This window comes from Lutra lutra, chromosome 4 (assembly GCF_902655055.1).
Source record: "Lutra lutra chromosome 4, mLutLut1.2, whole genome shotgun sequence".
NCBI lineage: Eukaryota > Metazoa > Chordata > Mammalia > Carnivora > Mustelidae > Lutra > Lutra lutra.
The window spans coordinates 118387961-118404300 of NC_062281.1; the positions used below are offsets into that span (position 1 = coordinate 118387961).

Consider the following 16340-nt stretch of genomic DNA (forward strand, 5'->3'; position numbering starts at 1 on the left):
GCATACAATATTCCTGCTGGGCCGGTATTCTTTTCCCTGAATCTGATAAATTTCTTCTTATATTAGTCATATGGAAATTACGATGGGATGGAAAGGTAGTGTCTTTTTTTGCAATAAATCTGTGCAAGGCCGTGAACCCACTTGCTCTGGAAAGAGGAAAGCAAGTACATTTTGAATAGACTTCTCAGTAGTCCAAGGACCTATGAGTAATGCAGTATTACCATTTTTCTAGTTGCTGGCCTGAAGTCTTTGGAAATTGTTGACATTTTCAGGTAGTACACACCCTCTGCTACCATGTCAGAATATTTCAGTTATATTGAAACTACGTGGCAACCAGCTTAGGAGTCTTCCTGAGTTGTTTCATCACTGTATTTAGCAAAAAGGAATAAAAATACTTGATTCTAACTACACATTCTATAAAGTCTACATTTTCTTTCTTTTCTTTTTCCCCCCAAGATTTTATTTATTTGAGAGAGAGAGACAGAGCATGAGCAGTGGGGAAGAGGCTGAGGTAGAGGGAGAAGTAGACTCCCATTGAGCAGGGAGCCTGATGTGGGGCTTAATCCCAGAACCCTAAGATTTTGACCTGAGCTGAAGGCAGACGCTTAACCAACTGAGCCACCCAGGTGCCCTACGTCTACATTTTCTTTCTTTCTTTTTTTTTTCTTTTTTAAAGAATTTATTTATTTAGTTGACAGAGAGATCACAAGTAGTCAGAGAGGCAGGCAGAGAGAGAGAGGAGGAAGCAGGCTTTCCGCAGAGCAGAGCCCGATGTGGGACTCGATCCCAGGACTTTGAGATCATGACCCGAGTCAAAGGCAGAGGCTCAACCCACTGAGCCACCCAGGTGCCCCCGTCTACATTTTCTTAATGAATGTGTAAATTCTTTTCCTATGTATCATGACTTGGAAGTCTTACGTCCTTCCTCTCCCTACCTTGCTGCCTCACCCCGGCTCTCTCTCTCTGTCTCTCAAATAAATAAATAGTCTTTAAAATTTTTTTGAAATTGCTATGCTTAGATGACAAAAAATATAGCAGTAATTTTATTGATGCCAATCAGATATTATTGAAATTATGCATATTCTAAAACCATGGCTATAGTGAAGCTCTAAGTATCATCATTGCTTCATCTAGTGTCACTGTGAAATTAGATCTTGAGCAGTTTTTAATTATGTTTTAGATTATTAGAGACGGATAGTAAATCTTTAAGATCTGTAAATGGGTCAAGAAGAAACAGTGGCTCCTCCCTTGTATCAAGTTCATCAGCCTCTAGCAACCTCAGCCACCTCGAAGAAGATTCTTGGATTCTTTGGGGAAGAATTGTTAATGAATGGGAAGATGTACGCAAAAAGAAGGAAAAGCAAGTTAAGGTATTCATATTCCTTGTTGAAGTTCTTCCTCTTATTCCAAAGGGGCATGATGTCATGGATTAATAGAAGATTTAAAAAAAATCAGATTCTAGTACTTTGCAAGTGCTGTAATAAAGAGCTCTACTTTATATGTTTTCATATTAAAGTTTTAACTTACAGATATCAGTTTTTATAGATGCCTCCTAATGGTAGAAATATATAACTGAAAATTATTTTGGAGATTAAATCCTCGCATTTTATACATTCAGGAATGAAGTTGTACCATCTGATATCTTTGAATTATTGGTATTTTACTTTTTTTTGCCTAAAACACCTCTTTGAAAGGTAATGGTGACTGTGCTTTCATTCACAGCTCTGCAGATTATCAGTTACTTCCTTAATAGAGGAATTAGAGGCCATACTTTGGGAGAAATGTCAAGAATTTATCCATGGGATTGTAGCTCTCTGACCAGAATAGGACACACCCAAGGGCCAAGTCTTAGCCTTGGGTAAAAGGTTCCTTAGTCTTAAGAGTAGCTTTGTGAATTATAAATTTGATAAAGTGTTCCACCCCATTCCAACCCCCCATAAATCTTCTTTGGCTTTTAAGGTAGGAGACTTAAATGGTTTATTTAAAAATTTTATTTTACTTTTTATTTTTAGGAGCTTGTTCGTAAAGGGATACCCCACCACTTTAGAGCAATAGTTTGGCAACTTTTGTGCAGTGCACAAAGTATGCCAATTAAGGATCAGTATTCAGAACTCCTGAAAATGACCTCACCGTGTGAAAAATTGATCAGAAGGGACATTGCTAGAACTTATCCTGAACACAACTTTTTTAAGGAAAAAGATAGCCTTGGACAGGAGGTTTTATTTAATGTAATGAAGGTAAGTTCTATTTATTCATTTTTTGAAATGAATTCTTAGAAGATTGAAAATTATACATATAATGAAGCATGAACCTTCAGCACAATAATGAGTTTCTTTTGCAAAAAAGGTTGTTTAGCCTAATTTTGCTTTATTTTTGATACTACATTACTGTCTAGTTTGGAGAACTTAGGAAATCCATCACTTTACTTAGTACTAGTTGGTTGAAATCAAATAACCTGGAAATCACTATACACCATAGAAAGATCATCTGTGAAAATAGATAATTTATCTTCTGTGAGTTTTACAATCCAGAACAAAATTTTCTGTTTACTGTGGCCAGCACTGTTAAAATTTCTTAGCCCTTAAACGTGTTTGCCATTGTAATTTTTTCTTTCAATATTGCCCTTTTTCTTCTCATAATCCTTTCCCTTTCAACTACCTCTGTAAAATACTAATTTCTTCTTAAACCATTTCAGTTTTTCCAGTGCTTTACCATAACCTTACTCTGGTTTTATCTCAGATAAACATTTTTTAAACTTTGTTACTTCACTGAGTACAGATTCCTTTATTTTCTTGTCCTTAGGAGCTGTCCATTTCTAATTGGGAAATTGTCAAAAGAAAATTTTATATATTCATTTACTTTTATATTTATATATTTATGTAATATTTTATAATATTTAATATTAATTAAATATAACTATTTAATTTTTATTATTAAATAATATTTAAATATTTATTAAATATATTTAATATAATTATAAATATTATAAATTTATCTAATAAATCATCTACTTTATAAACAATTGTAGGATAACCTGTATAACAGCAAGCAAAGCTTTTCTAAGAAGAATGGTCTTTACTCCACTATGTCATGATTTTTTGGTTTTTAGAGACAGGAAGATATGTTAAAGTATTCTGAACGTTTTTTTACTTTTAGGCCTATTCTTAGTGGATCGTGAGGTTGGTTACTGTCAAGGAAGCGCTTTTATAGTTGGATTGTTGCTTATGCAGGTAAGTTAGTACAAGTATTTAAATGTCTGATTAAGTTCTTTATTGAAGTTGGATTAGAGAATTTAAAAATCATCCTTGTTTTTATTTAGCATTAGATAGTGGGAATTGTCCCTAGGCATATTTTAAATAGGGATATTTAGTTTGCTGTTTAAAATATTTAAAGTGTTGAAAATAACATATAAACAATAATATCCTGCTACTAAACAAAATTTCAGCTTCTTGGTATCTACATTTGGACCATAATATTCCACTAAAGCCTGTATCTACTTTTAAATCTTAACTTATATGTCAATATTTAATAAAAACTCATCTTTTCCGAACCAAGGAGGACATGACTGAAGTGTTGGTATAAAAATCTTACTAGTATCATACATCTTTGCAAATTTACACAGAAATTTGGTTGTCATAGAGTTGAGAGCTTGTTATGCTATCTTGTTATAGGCTCTAAAATAGAGATCCTCAGTTACTCTTACTGTCCCAGAGATATAACCTATATTTCCATTACAGGCAAATAATTTTGGAGTGGGTTTGGGTGGGTTGTTTTCAGAGTCAGGGACAGGTTCATCAGTTTATTTCTTAGAAGGGAAATGACAAGTAGTGTTTTCTTTTCACCTTTGTTGAAATTTTTTCTCAAGTCCATCATATCCCTATATTATCTCACACTAAAATGTAATCTGAAGAGAAACCTTGGAGATAGCTTGATTTGAGTCATGTATATATATATGTGCTGGTTTTTGCATCTCAGTACTGCCCTGAATTCTTTGAATGTGGACTAGATTATTTAATCTCTCTCTGAGCTTTAATTAGGTAATACTCTCTACTTTAAGATTCATTGTGAGGTCTTATGAGATAATAAATATAAAAACCTAATTATGATGTTTGCCACATAGTAGACATGCAATAAAAGTTCAGGGACTTGCCCGAGATCACTTTTCTTAGTAGATAAAAGCAGAGTAGGAATCTGAAACTCTTCCCTTATACTTTCTTCAATTTCCCAACAGTTTTGAGTTTTAAAGCTCTGTAATTGTCCACACTACTTTTCTTGAGTAAAAAACTTGATGTTAGAGACAATGATGTCAGATGTCCATTTCTAGGTGACACTGGATTGTAAATAATAAAAACAAAACTAGATTTGTTAATATCGAGGTATAAAGGTTTTGTACAATTGTGATTTTTCCTAATTTGGAATTGATTAATATTGGTAGGATTTTTACTGTTGAACTCAAGCATTCCTATTATCAGTCCAGTGATTTTTTTTTTCATAATTCTATGCCTTTTACTTTCATATTAGCTCCAAAATAATCTTTCTGTAGTCATTTCTATTGAGGATTTAAAGAGCATTTTTTGGGGCGCTTGGGTGGCTCAGTGGGTTAAAGCCTCCGCCTTTGGCTTGGGTCATGATCCCAGGGTCTTGGGATTGAGCCCCGCATCGGGCTCTCTGCTCGGTGGGGAGCCTGCTTCCCTCTCTCTCTGTCTCTGCCTGCCTCTCTGCCTACTTGTGACCTCTGTCTGTCAAATGAATGAATAAATCTTTAAAAAAAAAAAAAGCAGCTTTTCCTTACCTGATTTAGGAATCTCAAATCAGCAGACCTAGCTCTGTAGGAATCCTCAGGAGAGATCACATTTTCCTTCAGGATACTGTAGGCTGGTAGTGGTACTTTTATTTAGTGATGAATTTACTTAGCTAGTATTGTCAGTGGCAGCTAATACATTACCATAGTAATAATTTTCTAGCCCAGGGTTATAAGCTAGAAAGCATGGTGCAGCCAGATTCAAAAGCACCCCGTCTTTGTTTCTAAAGCTTATTCTGTTACACCCTTTGCTGTATTGCCTCTAACAGCTTGGCTACACAACTTGGAGTCTGAGAAAATTATTTTGCAAAGTTAGTGTAATTAGTACACGTTGTTTTAAAATAGCTAAAAGTGGGGGCACCTGGATGGCTCAGTAGGCTAAACCCTCTGCCTTCAGTTCAGGTGTGATCTCAGGGTCCTGGGATTGAGCCCTGCATTGGGCTCTCTGCTCAATGGGGATCCTGCTTCCCTTCCTCTCTCTCTGCCTGCCTCTCTGCCTACTTGTGATCTCTGTCAAATAAATAAAATCTTTTTTTTTTTTTTTAAAGATTTTATTTATTTATTTGACAGAGAGAAATCACAAGTAGGCAGAGAGGCAGGCAGAGAGAGAGGAGGAAGCAGGCTCCCTGCTGAGCAGAAAGCCCGATGCGGGGCTTGAACCCAGGACTTGGGATCATGACCTGAGCCGAAGGCAGCGGCTTAACCCACTGAGCCACCCAGGCGCCCCGAAATAAATAAAATCTTTAAAAAAAATAAAATAGCTAAAATTGCTGGATATATGCTGTGTGTGTGTGTGTATATATATATATATATATTTTTTTTTTTTTCTAAGGTTCATTTGTTTATTTAGAGCTAGGAGAGGTGTGGCAGAGGGAGAGAGAGCGCATAAGAGGGGAGAAGTCAGAGGGAGAAGCAGACTCCCCACTGAGCAGGGAGCCCAGGACTCCAGGATCATGACCTGAGCCAGAAGCAGTTTCTTAACCAACTGAGCCATCCAGATGCCTGCTTTGTGTATATTTTAATACTCCTATAAAATTAGGTATATTTATGTCCCTGTTAGACCTTTGCAAAAGGCATGGATTCTTGTTAAGTCAGCATCTTGGAGAAAGTATGTAGTAGTGCAATTGATGTGAGATTCAAGGACCCAGATTCTAAAAGAAATGAGTGGCTATAAAACAACTAGGTGATTGTTCTTCATATTTATATTTTACTTGGTGTCACACTTTTTCATTTTGCGACCATTGTTTCAGTCTTTTTGAGAATGGCCCACTGATTTTTTTTTCTTTTTTGGGCTTTTATTCAATTACTTCAACTTACTTTTTAAAACACACTGTCAGTTCCCATATCAGTACTATTGCAGAGGAGGAAGAGAATGAAACTTTTTTTGATATGTTCCAAAAAGAAAAATTTCTTATAAGACAAAAAAATTTATATTCCCACTGTGACTAGAATGAAGGGTGGTAGGGGCAGAATGCAAAGGGGAAGATAGTGGGAGGAGAAGAGGTTAGAGAAGTAGTAAGGGGTCATGTAATGTAGGATCTTGTAAGGATTTTGGCTTTTACTGAGGATATGAGAAGCCACTAGAGTATTTTGAGCAGTAGAGTGAAATGATCTAATTCATGCTTTGAAAGGATCACTCTGGCAGCTCCACGCTGTATGGGGAATAGACAGTTAGGAAGCACAGGGAGGTGGCAGCGTGCCCCATGAATAATGTAGGAAAAATAACTGGGTTCAAAGCCAACGGCCAGGAAAGAATTGTTGAGATGTCTTTGGTACAAAAGATGGTCTTATTAAAACACAGGAACGGGACCCATGGGCAGAAGGAGTTGCACTGGGGTCATGAGGAGTGGCACATTGTATACTTTCAAGTTGGGAGGGGTTAGGGATAGTGTAAGTCTCTAAGGAATTTTGGATATAAGGTTTCCAGAACCTTGAGGGGGCTAGCTTGTTGAAAGTTTTCACATCTCACGTCTCAAATGTCCACATCCTTTCAGTGGCTTCTAAAACCCTATGTAATTTGGTTCCTTGTATTTCTCCTTCATAACCTAACCGCCACTTGTAGAATTCCTCCTAATTAGTAGTCTCCTATTTTCTGTTCCTTGAACATGCCAATTGTGATTCTACTTCAAGGTCTTGTGTTATTCATTCTCCCAGCACTGTTCTTTCCTTAGTTGCTCTCTCTTTCCTCAGTTGCTCCCTTATTTCTTCATTATTCTGTTCAAGTGCTTTCTTATCAAGGGGCTTTCCTTAATCTGCCTACATAAGTAGCAGTGTATTTCCCAGCATTTCCTGTTACCCTACTCTGTTTTATTTCTGTAGCACTCAAAACCATTTGGCTTACATATTAATTGATTTATTACATGTATTGTCTCTCTACCCCCGGTAGGATGTTCGAGTTCCATGAGGGTAAAGTGTTTATTTTGTTCACTGGTCTGTACCCAGAACAACAGAAGTATCTGGCTCTAAATGAATATTGGTTGATTGAATTCATGAGTTGGGCAAGTGAGGAAGTTAGTCTCACAGGATATAAGATTTGTTTGACTTCTCATTCTAAGAATGGGAGATTAGAACCTTTTGATTCCTCCTTCATTGTTCTTAACATTGTATCACATGGCCACCGAAAACAGTGTTTATATAAAGATGAGGGGTACTTAGTTTAAATAGAATTTAGCTTATTTGTGTATCATAGAACATTAACCTGTTTGCCTTTTTTTCCCCCTCCTAATGTAGATGCCAGAAGAAGAAGCTTTCTGTGTATTTGTTAAATTAATGCAAGATTATAGACTTCGTGAACTTTTTAAACCAAGTATGGCAGAATTGGGGCTTTGTATGTACCAGTTTGAATGCATAATACAGGTAAAATTGTAGTGTTAACAAAAAGGCATATTGCCTTTATATTTGCATCATCTTGGTTTGAGTGAGAACTAAGCAAATTTAATGTTAAAAGCATTATAGCAATTGAAAAATTAGTGTTTTAATCATGTGATCATTTGTTGATTGGTTAACACAGTAGGCCTACTTTCCACTTAGATGCTGTTTGCGAGTAGATCACAGTCTGGAACTTGACTGCAGTTTTCATATTCAGACTTTAAGCATTTGTGCCAAACCTATCACAACCACATTGCCTAAATGCATGAGTTTCCTTTTTATGCCCTATTGTATTCTATTGTTATGTAGACTGTGCTGTCATAGGAACTCATGACATGACACTGACATCCCTTAATTTCCTTTGAGACTTGTCTCTTCTGGTTCTTTCAGTCATTTCTCCTGCCTTTCCCTTTTTATCTCACTCTTTTGCTAGCCTGTAATCTTTTCTTAAAATAAGGCTTTTACGTTGCTAGTTTAAGACCGAGAGTCTAGTGACTGTGTGAGGGTGTATAGAAGAGGAGGAGAGGAATCAAAATCAAGTGAAAAAGATTTTTTGCAATATTTTGCCCTTCTGGAGTTAATTTACATATATATGTAGTAGACTAAGATATATATATTATTAACTAATACATATATATTGTATAAATTAGCTTACTGTATTATCTGGTAATATAGTGGTATAAATATTTTCATTTACTTAAATTTCAGTTAGATAAGCAGAACTTTAAGAATTTGGGTTAATGATTCAGCTGACATAAGAGCTTTTTACATTTTACAAGTCTCCTTTCCCGGGGCAGCCTTACCTATAAGAATTTCAAAATCCTTACTTCTGTATGTGTCGGGGGGAAAAAAGGGATATGCAAAATGTTGGCACATTTTAAAGAAAATGACAAAGTAGGTCTTAAGATGATTCTTAGTTAAGTTTTTCTTTCTGAAATGGTAGGATTTTTAAAAAAAGATTTTATTTACTTATTTGAGAGAGCGCGCGAGTGCGCATGAGGAGTGGGGAGGAGTAGAGGGAAAGGGAGAAGCAGACTCCCTGCTCAGCAGGGAGCTCATTGTGGGACTGGGAGTTCAGACCTGACCTGAGCTACCCAGGCACCCGTGTAGGCTCATTTTTAACCAACCTTAATCTCTCTTGGTTTATTTTCAGTTAACGTGTCATTTTTGTTTTTAATTATTAGAATTGAGGAAGCATCTGTATTTCAGGTGAGAGGGTAGGAGGGTAAGGATAGGTAATCAAAGGTAGGTAGATAGTACCTGAAAGTATTTGAGCATAGCATTTCCTTCCTTTAAAAACTTTTTTGGAATAATTATAGTTTATAGAAAAGTATTGAAAATATCAAACACCCATGTTCCTACCAACATGATCAAACAAATATTAAAGTTTTATTTACTTGTTTTGTTGTTTTTATTAATAAATGTTACAGGTACAGACTAAGTTCTAACTCCCCTTCCCTTCCCCTGATACTAACCATCATCCCGAATGTATCAATTTCTGCATCTTAACTTTTCCAAGTGATGCCTGATCTTTGTGTTTGGTATAGGCTTATCTAGTGTACACAGAGTAATCTGGTTTAAAATGGTCAATCTTACTGTGTTTTAATTAATTCTTTTCTTCTCTTTAGGAGCATCTTCCAGAGCTCTTTGTGCATTTTCAGTCTCAGAGTTTTCATACCTCAATGTATGCATCATCCTGGTTTCTAACGATCTTTCTTACGACTTTTCCATTACCAATTGCAACAAGGATATTTGATATCTTTATGTCTGAGGTAAGCTAATGGTTAGGCTGAGCAAAGGAATCATTGGGTTAATCATTAGTGCAGGGCAGTGAGGAGAGCAATAAAGGCTATCCATGTGTTCCATACTAAACTACTTACTGGATATTCTCCTTTAAACCTGTAACAACGCTATCAAGTACTGTTAGTACATTTAATAGATGAAAAATGAGGAAGCTGAGACTTAGAGGAAGGTTGAATAGCTTGTCTGTGGACACACAGCACGTAAATAGTGTAGTAACCATTGTTCAAATACAGGCAGTCAAAACCTGGGGCCTACACTTTTTTTTTTTTTTTTTTTTTTGACAGAGATCACAAGTAGGCAGAGAGAATGGAAGGGAAGCAGGCTCCCTGCCAAGCAGAGAGCCCAATGCGGGGCTTGATCTCAGGACCCTGAGATCATGACCTGAGCACCTCTGCAGAGGCCTTAACCCACTGAGCCACCCAGGCATCCCTGGAACCTACACTCTTAAACCTCTGTATCATCTCCTGATTGATTCAGTGAGAATTAGTAAAAAGTGAAATTTGCCTTACAGCTAATATGATTGCTCTGCATCTATTACCGAAAGAGCAAGAAGTATGGAATATAATTAAGTTTCTTCTACTTAATTATATTGCAGGTAGTCCTTTTAATTGTCATTGTCATGTTGTGATCATCCTTTGTCTTTTATTCTGTATTTTGGATGAGAAGGTAGGCAGGTAAGGTTAGGTGACAAACAGTAAATAGCATTTGAAAGTGTTATTAATTATTACTAATAATGGCTGGCTGGCTCAGCCAGGAGAGCATGTGACTCTTGATCTCAGGGTCTTAGAGCTTGCTTAAAAAAAATAAGTAAATACATAAATACATAAACACATAAATAGAACATCTTAATCAAACCCACTGTTAATTTTGTTAATCACATCTTGGGAAGATTAGTTTATATTAACTAGTTAAATTAGTTTAGTTTGGAGCCAGCAAACTGTGATTTGTGTACTGACCATCTGGTTCAGGTACCAAATCTGTCCTTCGACTTATTTTTGTAGTTTTCTTGGAACATAGCCATGCTGATTTTTTGTGTTATCTCTATCTGCTTTGGTCTTAGTTGGATGTTTATGACAGTAACCACATAACCCACAAAGCCTTTAATATTTGCTATCTGACTCTTTACAAAAAAAGTTTGCCAGTTTCTAGTAAGATCCCTAAATGTTTACCTTAGTATTCTTTTGAATGATTAATTTTTGTCAATGGAAGAGTAAAATAAATTTGGCTTTATAAAAATGTGTTTCCACAGGGTTTAGAAATAGTGTTTCGAGTAGGATTAGCACTTCTTCAGATGAATCAGGCAGAACTGATGCAACTTGACATGGAAGGGATGTTACAGGTAGGTCAGTTCATGATTCCTTGAGTGTCTTCGGATTTTATTGTTAATTACTTAATAATAAATAACTAAGTTTATAATTATATAAATAACTTTATGTATTTATGTAAATGTATTTATATAAATTTATGGTTATATAAATAACTAAGTTTATAGTTAATAATAAATAACTAAAACACTAAGTAGTTCTTGTACTTTTCTTTGATTGTGTTTTATTAGCACTTTCAAAAGGTCATTCCACATCAGTTTGATGGTGGTCCAGACAAATTAATCCAGGCAGCTTACCAAGTCAAATATAACTCAAAAAAAATGAAAAAGTAAGTATTTTATAATTTTGGTATTTAGTCATGGTTATTTGTTGAAGCATATAGGAGAATAAATAGAAGTATCAAAATAGTCCAGTGATAAGTACAGTATTCTTCCTCAGTTTATAGAACAGTAGAACTTTATTTGGTGGTACTGGTTTCAATAAAACATAAATTTAATGTTAGAATTTCGCACATCTCTTGGTAGTGGTGCTTGGGACCATTATGTATTACCTGTGAAACTTCTCTTTCCCATTCTACATTGACTGGAATTAGGCACCTGGTAAATGTATAGCTGTGATTGTACTGTTATTTATTTATTTATTTTTTAAAAAGATTTTATTTATGGGGCGCCTGGGTGGCTCAGTGGGTTAAGCCGCTGCCTTCGGCTCAGGTCATGATCTCGGAGTCCTGGGATCGAGCCCCGCATCGGGCTCTCTGCTCTCTCGGGGAGCCTGCTTCCTCCTCTCTCTCTGCCTGCCTCTCTGCCTGCTTGTGATCTCTCTGTCAAATAAAAAAAAAAAAAAAAGAAAAAAGATTTTATTTATTTATTTGACAGACAGAGATCACAGGTAGGCAGGCAGGCAGAGAGAGAGAGGAGGAAGCAGGCTCCCCACTGAGGAGAGAGCCTGATGTGGGGCTTGATCCCAGGACCCTGGGATCATGACCTGAGCTGAAGGCAGAGGCTTTAACCCACTGAGCCACCCAGGTGCCCCAATTGTGCTGTTATTTTGAAAACCACTTCTGTGGTGTGATCCAACTTCACTGACATTCTTTTCTGCTCAGCCCCAGAGTGTCACTTAAGTTCAGGATTAGCCTAACCAACAAGATAAGCATGAGGCATAGATTGAAAGTTTAAGTTTTTATTTTATTGTGTATTATTTTCTTTCTTTCTTTTTTTTTTTCCAAGATTTTATTTATTTATTTGACAGAGATCACAAGTAGGCAGAGAGGCAGGCAGAGAGAGAGGAGGAAGCAGACTCCCCGTTAAGCCGAGAGCCCAATGCGGGGCTCAATCCCAGGACCCTGGGACTGAGCCAAAGGCAGAGGCTTTCACCCACTGAGCCACCCAGGTGCCCCTGTGTATTATTTTATAATGAAACTTTTCTTGATACATATTTAATCAAAGTTCAAGGTAACCAATCTTGGCTCCCAAAGATTAATTTTTTGAAATGTTATAAAGGTATTAAGAATGACAGCTCTTGTTCCTCCAGTTTCCAGTATTTAAACAAATCTTATCCAGAGGTCATAATTACTATTCCTGACACTACTTTCTGTGGTACAAGATACTTTAAAATGATAACAATACTATATGCTAACATTTCTCAATATCTTCACTGCTGTAACATAAAATTCCATTCAAGTGTAACACATACCCCCATGGATGTTCCTACCCAAGGAAGTATATTAGAATATGAATGATAATTATGTTATTAAAATTAGCTCTAGCAGGACCTGGGTGGCTCATTCTGAGGTTAAGCGTCTGCCTCTCGCTCAGCTCCTGATCTTGGGGTCCTGGGGTTGTGCCCTGCATCAGGCTCTCTGCTCAGCAGGGAGTTTGCTTCTCCCTCTGATCCTCCTCCCCACTTGTGCTTGCTGTCTATCTCTCTTTCAAATAAATAAATAGAATCTTAAAAATAAATAAAATTAGCTCTAATTTGCAAAAGCAAGCCAATTTATGGGCTTTCACTATTATTAATGAATTACTTGTGATCTTTTTAAATTACATTACACTATGATTTTGAGACATTTTTGACCAAAAAGCAATTCTGTTCTATAATTGATAAAACTTTTAGGAGCCATGTCAACTTCCATCTCTTGGTAAAACCACATTTAAATCACACTAGCCAAAAAAAGAATTTATTTCACTTCAATTACAGAGAACAACATAACTGATTTTCCTTTTGGATTTTATTTATCACTAGTATAATCCTATTTCTGAAATTTTAGTTATTCTATTTACTTTTCAAACTTATGACTCTCTAGTTCTTTCACTTTCATTCTCATACAGTGTCTCTGTTCCAGTTTATGATCTCTACTCTGGTGTTAAATAGCCTTCCTCTGATCCAAATAAGTATACCTTGTCTGATGTCTTGCACCCTGTGTTCATGTAGCCAGGTGTTGGAGAAAATTGCATAAACAAATTGCTGGCATTAAGTTCTATCTCCATTGCCACTTCCTGTATATTTTTATTGACCTTGGTTAATTCTCCCATTCCCCATGGTGATTATTTCAAACTTTGTCATTTTCCCCAGATTCTGTCCCATTTTGTCCTAACTCTTTGGCAGGTTTTTTTTTTTTAAATTTTTATTTTTTTGTTATTTTGCTTCTTAATTCATCAGCCATCATTTTTCAAGCACTCTGAACTTCTCCTATGACTTCCAGCTTACAGAGTTAGCCATATTTCTTTTTTTTCCCTTTTCAGAATATAGTATATCTATGCCTTTACAGGGTTAATTCAGGATGTTGTTTCCATCTCTTGCAGGTCTTTCCTATACTAGCTGTTTCTACTTCTATCTTCATCCCTTCTTTCTGTTTCATTTTCTTCAGTGTACAAAGGTATTTTTGAGTTCTGACTTAAAAACAAAATAAAACCTACCTCAACATAGCATTTCATTCTTCTTTTATGAAACTCAGTTGTGAAGGAAAGAATAGTTTACTCATTAGCTCCACATCATATTCCATCTGCTATTTTTTTTTTTTTTCATTCGGGACATTTTTCAAATATACAGAGAGACACTGGAATAATATCCATAAATATCCATATATCATCAGATTAAACAGTTAATATTCATCTTTTTAAAGTTTTAATTCTTTTTTTTTTTAAGATTTTATTTATTTATTTGACAGAGAGAGATCACAAGTAGGCAGAGAGAGAGAGAGAGAGAGAGAGGAGGAAGCAGGCTCCCTGTCAAGCAGAGAGCCCGATGCGGGACTCCATCCCAGGACCCTGGGATCATGACCTGAGCCAAAGGCAGAGGCCTAACCCACTGAGCCACCCACGCTGCCCCTAAAGTTTTAATTCTGATATAGTTAACACATAGTGTTAGTTCCAGGTATGCAGTATAGTGATTCAACATTAATATTTTGTCATTTGCTTCATCTACTTTCAGACCCCCGCCGAATCCTCTCTTTTGTCCACTCCCTACCCCTCACCTCTGGGTTTTGGATCCACTTTAAGTATTCCAGGATCATGTATTGCATTAGTTGTGTCAGATCAATCTCCTTTAATCTCAAGCACTCCCTCCACTCTTCTTGTATGTCTTGATATATTTGAAGAGTATAAGCTAGTTATTTTGTGGAAGATCCTGTAGTTTGGGTTTTTCTGACATTTCCTCGTGAGTAGATTTAGGTTGTACTTTTTTGGCAGGTACACCAATGATGTATCTTCTCAATTAACCATGCAGTAGGTATGTGCCACTGGTTAATCGCAGAATTGATGATGATATCTCTATAATCACTAGGTTAATAAGGTGATGTCTGCCAAGCTTAACTACTGTAACGTTATTACTTTGTCGATTATTGTTTGTTTCCAGATGCTTTGAGATTATATAATATCTTTCTCCTTACCACACCTTTCCTCACCAGATTTACATCCACTTATGATTTTCTCACTCTCTCATTCCTTCTTTATTAATTGGCATTCTACTGTAAGGAAGAGCTTTTCTTTTTTGCTAATATATTTATTAATTTATTTATATAAGTGTGAATTTGTAGGCTTTTTTTTTATTTGGTGAACTATAATTCATTACTTTCCATTTGTCCCTGCTTTGTCCAGTAGGAGTCCTTTCAAGCTGACTGTTTTGTCCTTTTGACATGTCCCCATGATTCTTTGAGAATTTCCTTATTTTAAGACAACAAAAAGCTCTAGGATCATCTTATGCCTTACCTGCTCCTGCACAGGAGCAAATCATTTCTCCAAAGAGCCTTGATTTCTTTTAGTAAGCCTTTAAAATGCAGCCTGAAGGTAATAGACACTGAAGCAGTTGGCCTCTGGGAGTGGTATGATCCAAATCAACATTGTAAAAATGTCATCCTGGCAATAGTGTACAGAAAAGATTGAATTATGAAACTGGCAGCAGAGAGAACAATTAGGAGTATCCTCTGGTAATTAAGGCAAGGTATAATGAAGGCCTAAAAATGCTGCCAATAAAAGAATGGTGTAGCTCTATAGTTACTTTGAAGTCACTTTGTAGAAACCTTATAAGCACACCTTGGCCCACTGATCAAGATCAATATATCAATAGTGATATGCTGGTGATAATTTGTACCCTTGATACAAATGATCAAATGAAAATGGGACTGAAAATGGGACTGACTTCTATGGTCTTCCTCTAAACCCATAACCTCAATACAGTCACAAACATAAGAGAAATCCCAACTGAGGAATATTCTTCAAAATATCTGGTCAGTACTCCTCAAACAATCAAGTTCATCAAAAACCTGGAAAGTTTTAGAAATTATCACAGCCAAGAGGAGCCTAAGAAGACATGGCAACTTAATGTAATGTGATTCCCTGGATGGAACCCTAGAATAGGAAAAGGACATTAGATAAAAATTTAGAGATATGAATTTAGTATGGACTTTAGTTAACAGTGTATCAATATTAGTTTATTAATTGTTACAAATGTACTATATAATGTAAAATGTTAAACATAGGAGAAACTGGGGACAAGGTATATGGGAACTCTTTACTCTTTTTACTTATTTTGTAGGTGTAAAACTCTTCTCAAAAAACAAAGTTTATTAAAAAACCTCTATCAGTACAGTTGAAGGAGGAATAATATATTTTAGAGCATAGTTAAGAAAGTTGAATTGAATGTGGTTGGTGACTGAATTGGGAAGCAAGGATTAAATGATGATTTCTAGTATTTTGTTTTAGGCGTATGAGTGAGTAATGATTACATTTATCACCTACACATAACAAAATATTCACTTCAAAGTAGGTACTAGTGAAGACTGTAAACTTCCAGCAGTATAGCCATTGTTCAAAACATTTTGTACCTCTTTAGAGTCTTCTAGAAACTTTTTAGGATATGCTATCCTTGTAGGTATACTAAAGTAAGAGACATAGTAGTACAGCTGTCAAGGGTGTGACCTTAGGCAAGTTTCTCAATCGTTCTTAGCCTCCAAATTGGCATAACAACCTGCATTAAAAAGTCATATTTGAGGGAGGATTGTGGGAAGATGGAGTAGAGGGCACCAGGAATCTGTCTCCCACAAAACA

At 36.1% G+C, this 16340-nt stretch overlaps 1 protein-coding gene across 5 annotated transcripts in view; it reads left to right on the forward strand.

The window, feature by feature from the left end:
* EVI5 (ecotropic viral integration site 5) overlaps positions 1-16340 on the forward strand; it is a 187713-nt gene that overhangs the window by 51658 nt on the left and 119715 nt on the right. For 3 of the 5 annotated variants that reach the window (XM_047726159.1, XM_047726161.1, XM_047726162.1), the window contains 7 exons: positions 1181-1370; positions 2013-2241; positions 3157-3230; positions 7532-7657; positions 9298-9441; positions 10722-10811; positions 11028-11125. In XM_047726159.1, the coding sequence (XP_047582115.1) occupies positions 1181-1370; positions 2013-2241; positions 3157-3230; positions 7532-7657; positions 9298-9441; positions 10722-10811; positions 11028-11125 (951 nt within the window). Of the gene's footprint in view, positions 1-1180; positions 1371-2012; positions 2242-3156; positions 3231-7531; positions 7658-9297; positions 9442-10721; positions 10812-11027; positions 11126-16340 lie in introns of those variants that run through there. The other 2 variants (XM_047726157.1, XM_047726158.1) reach the window with 1 other exon arrangement.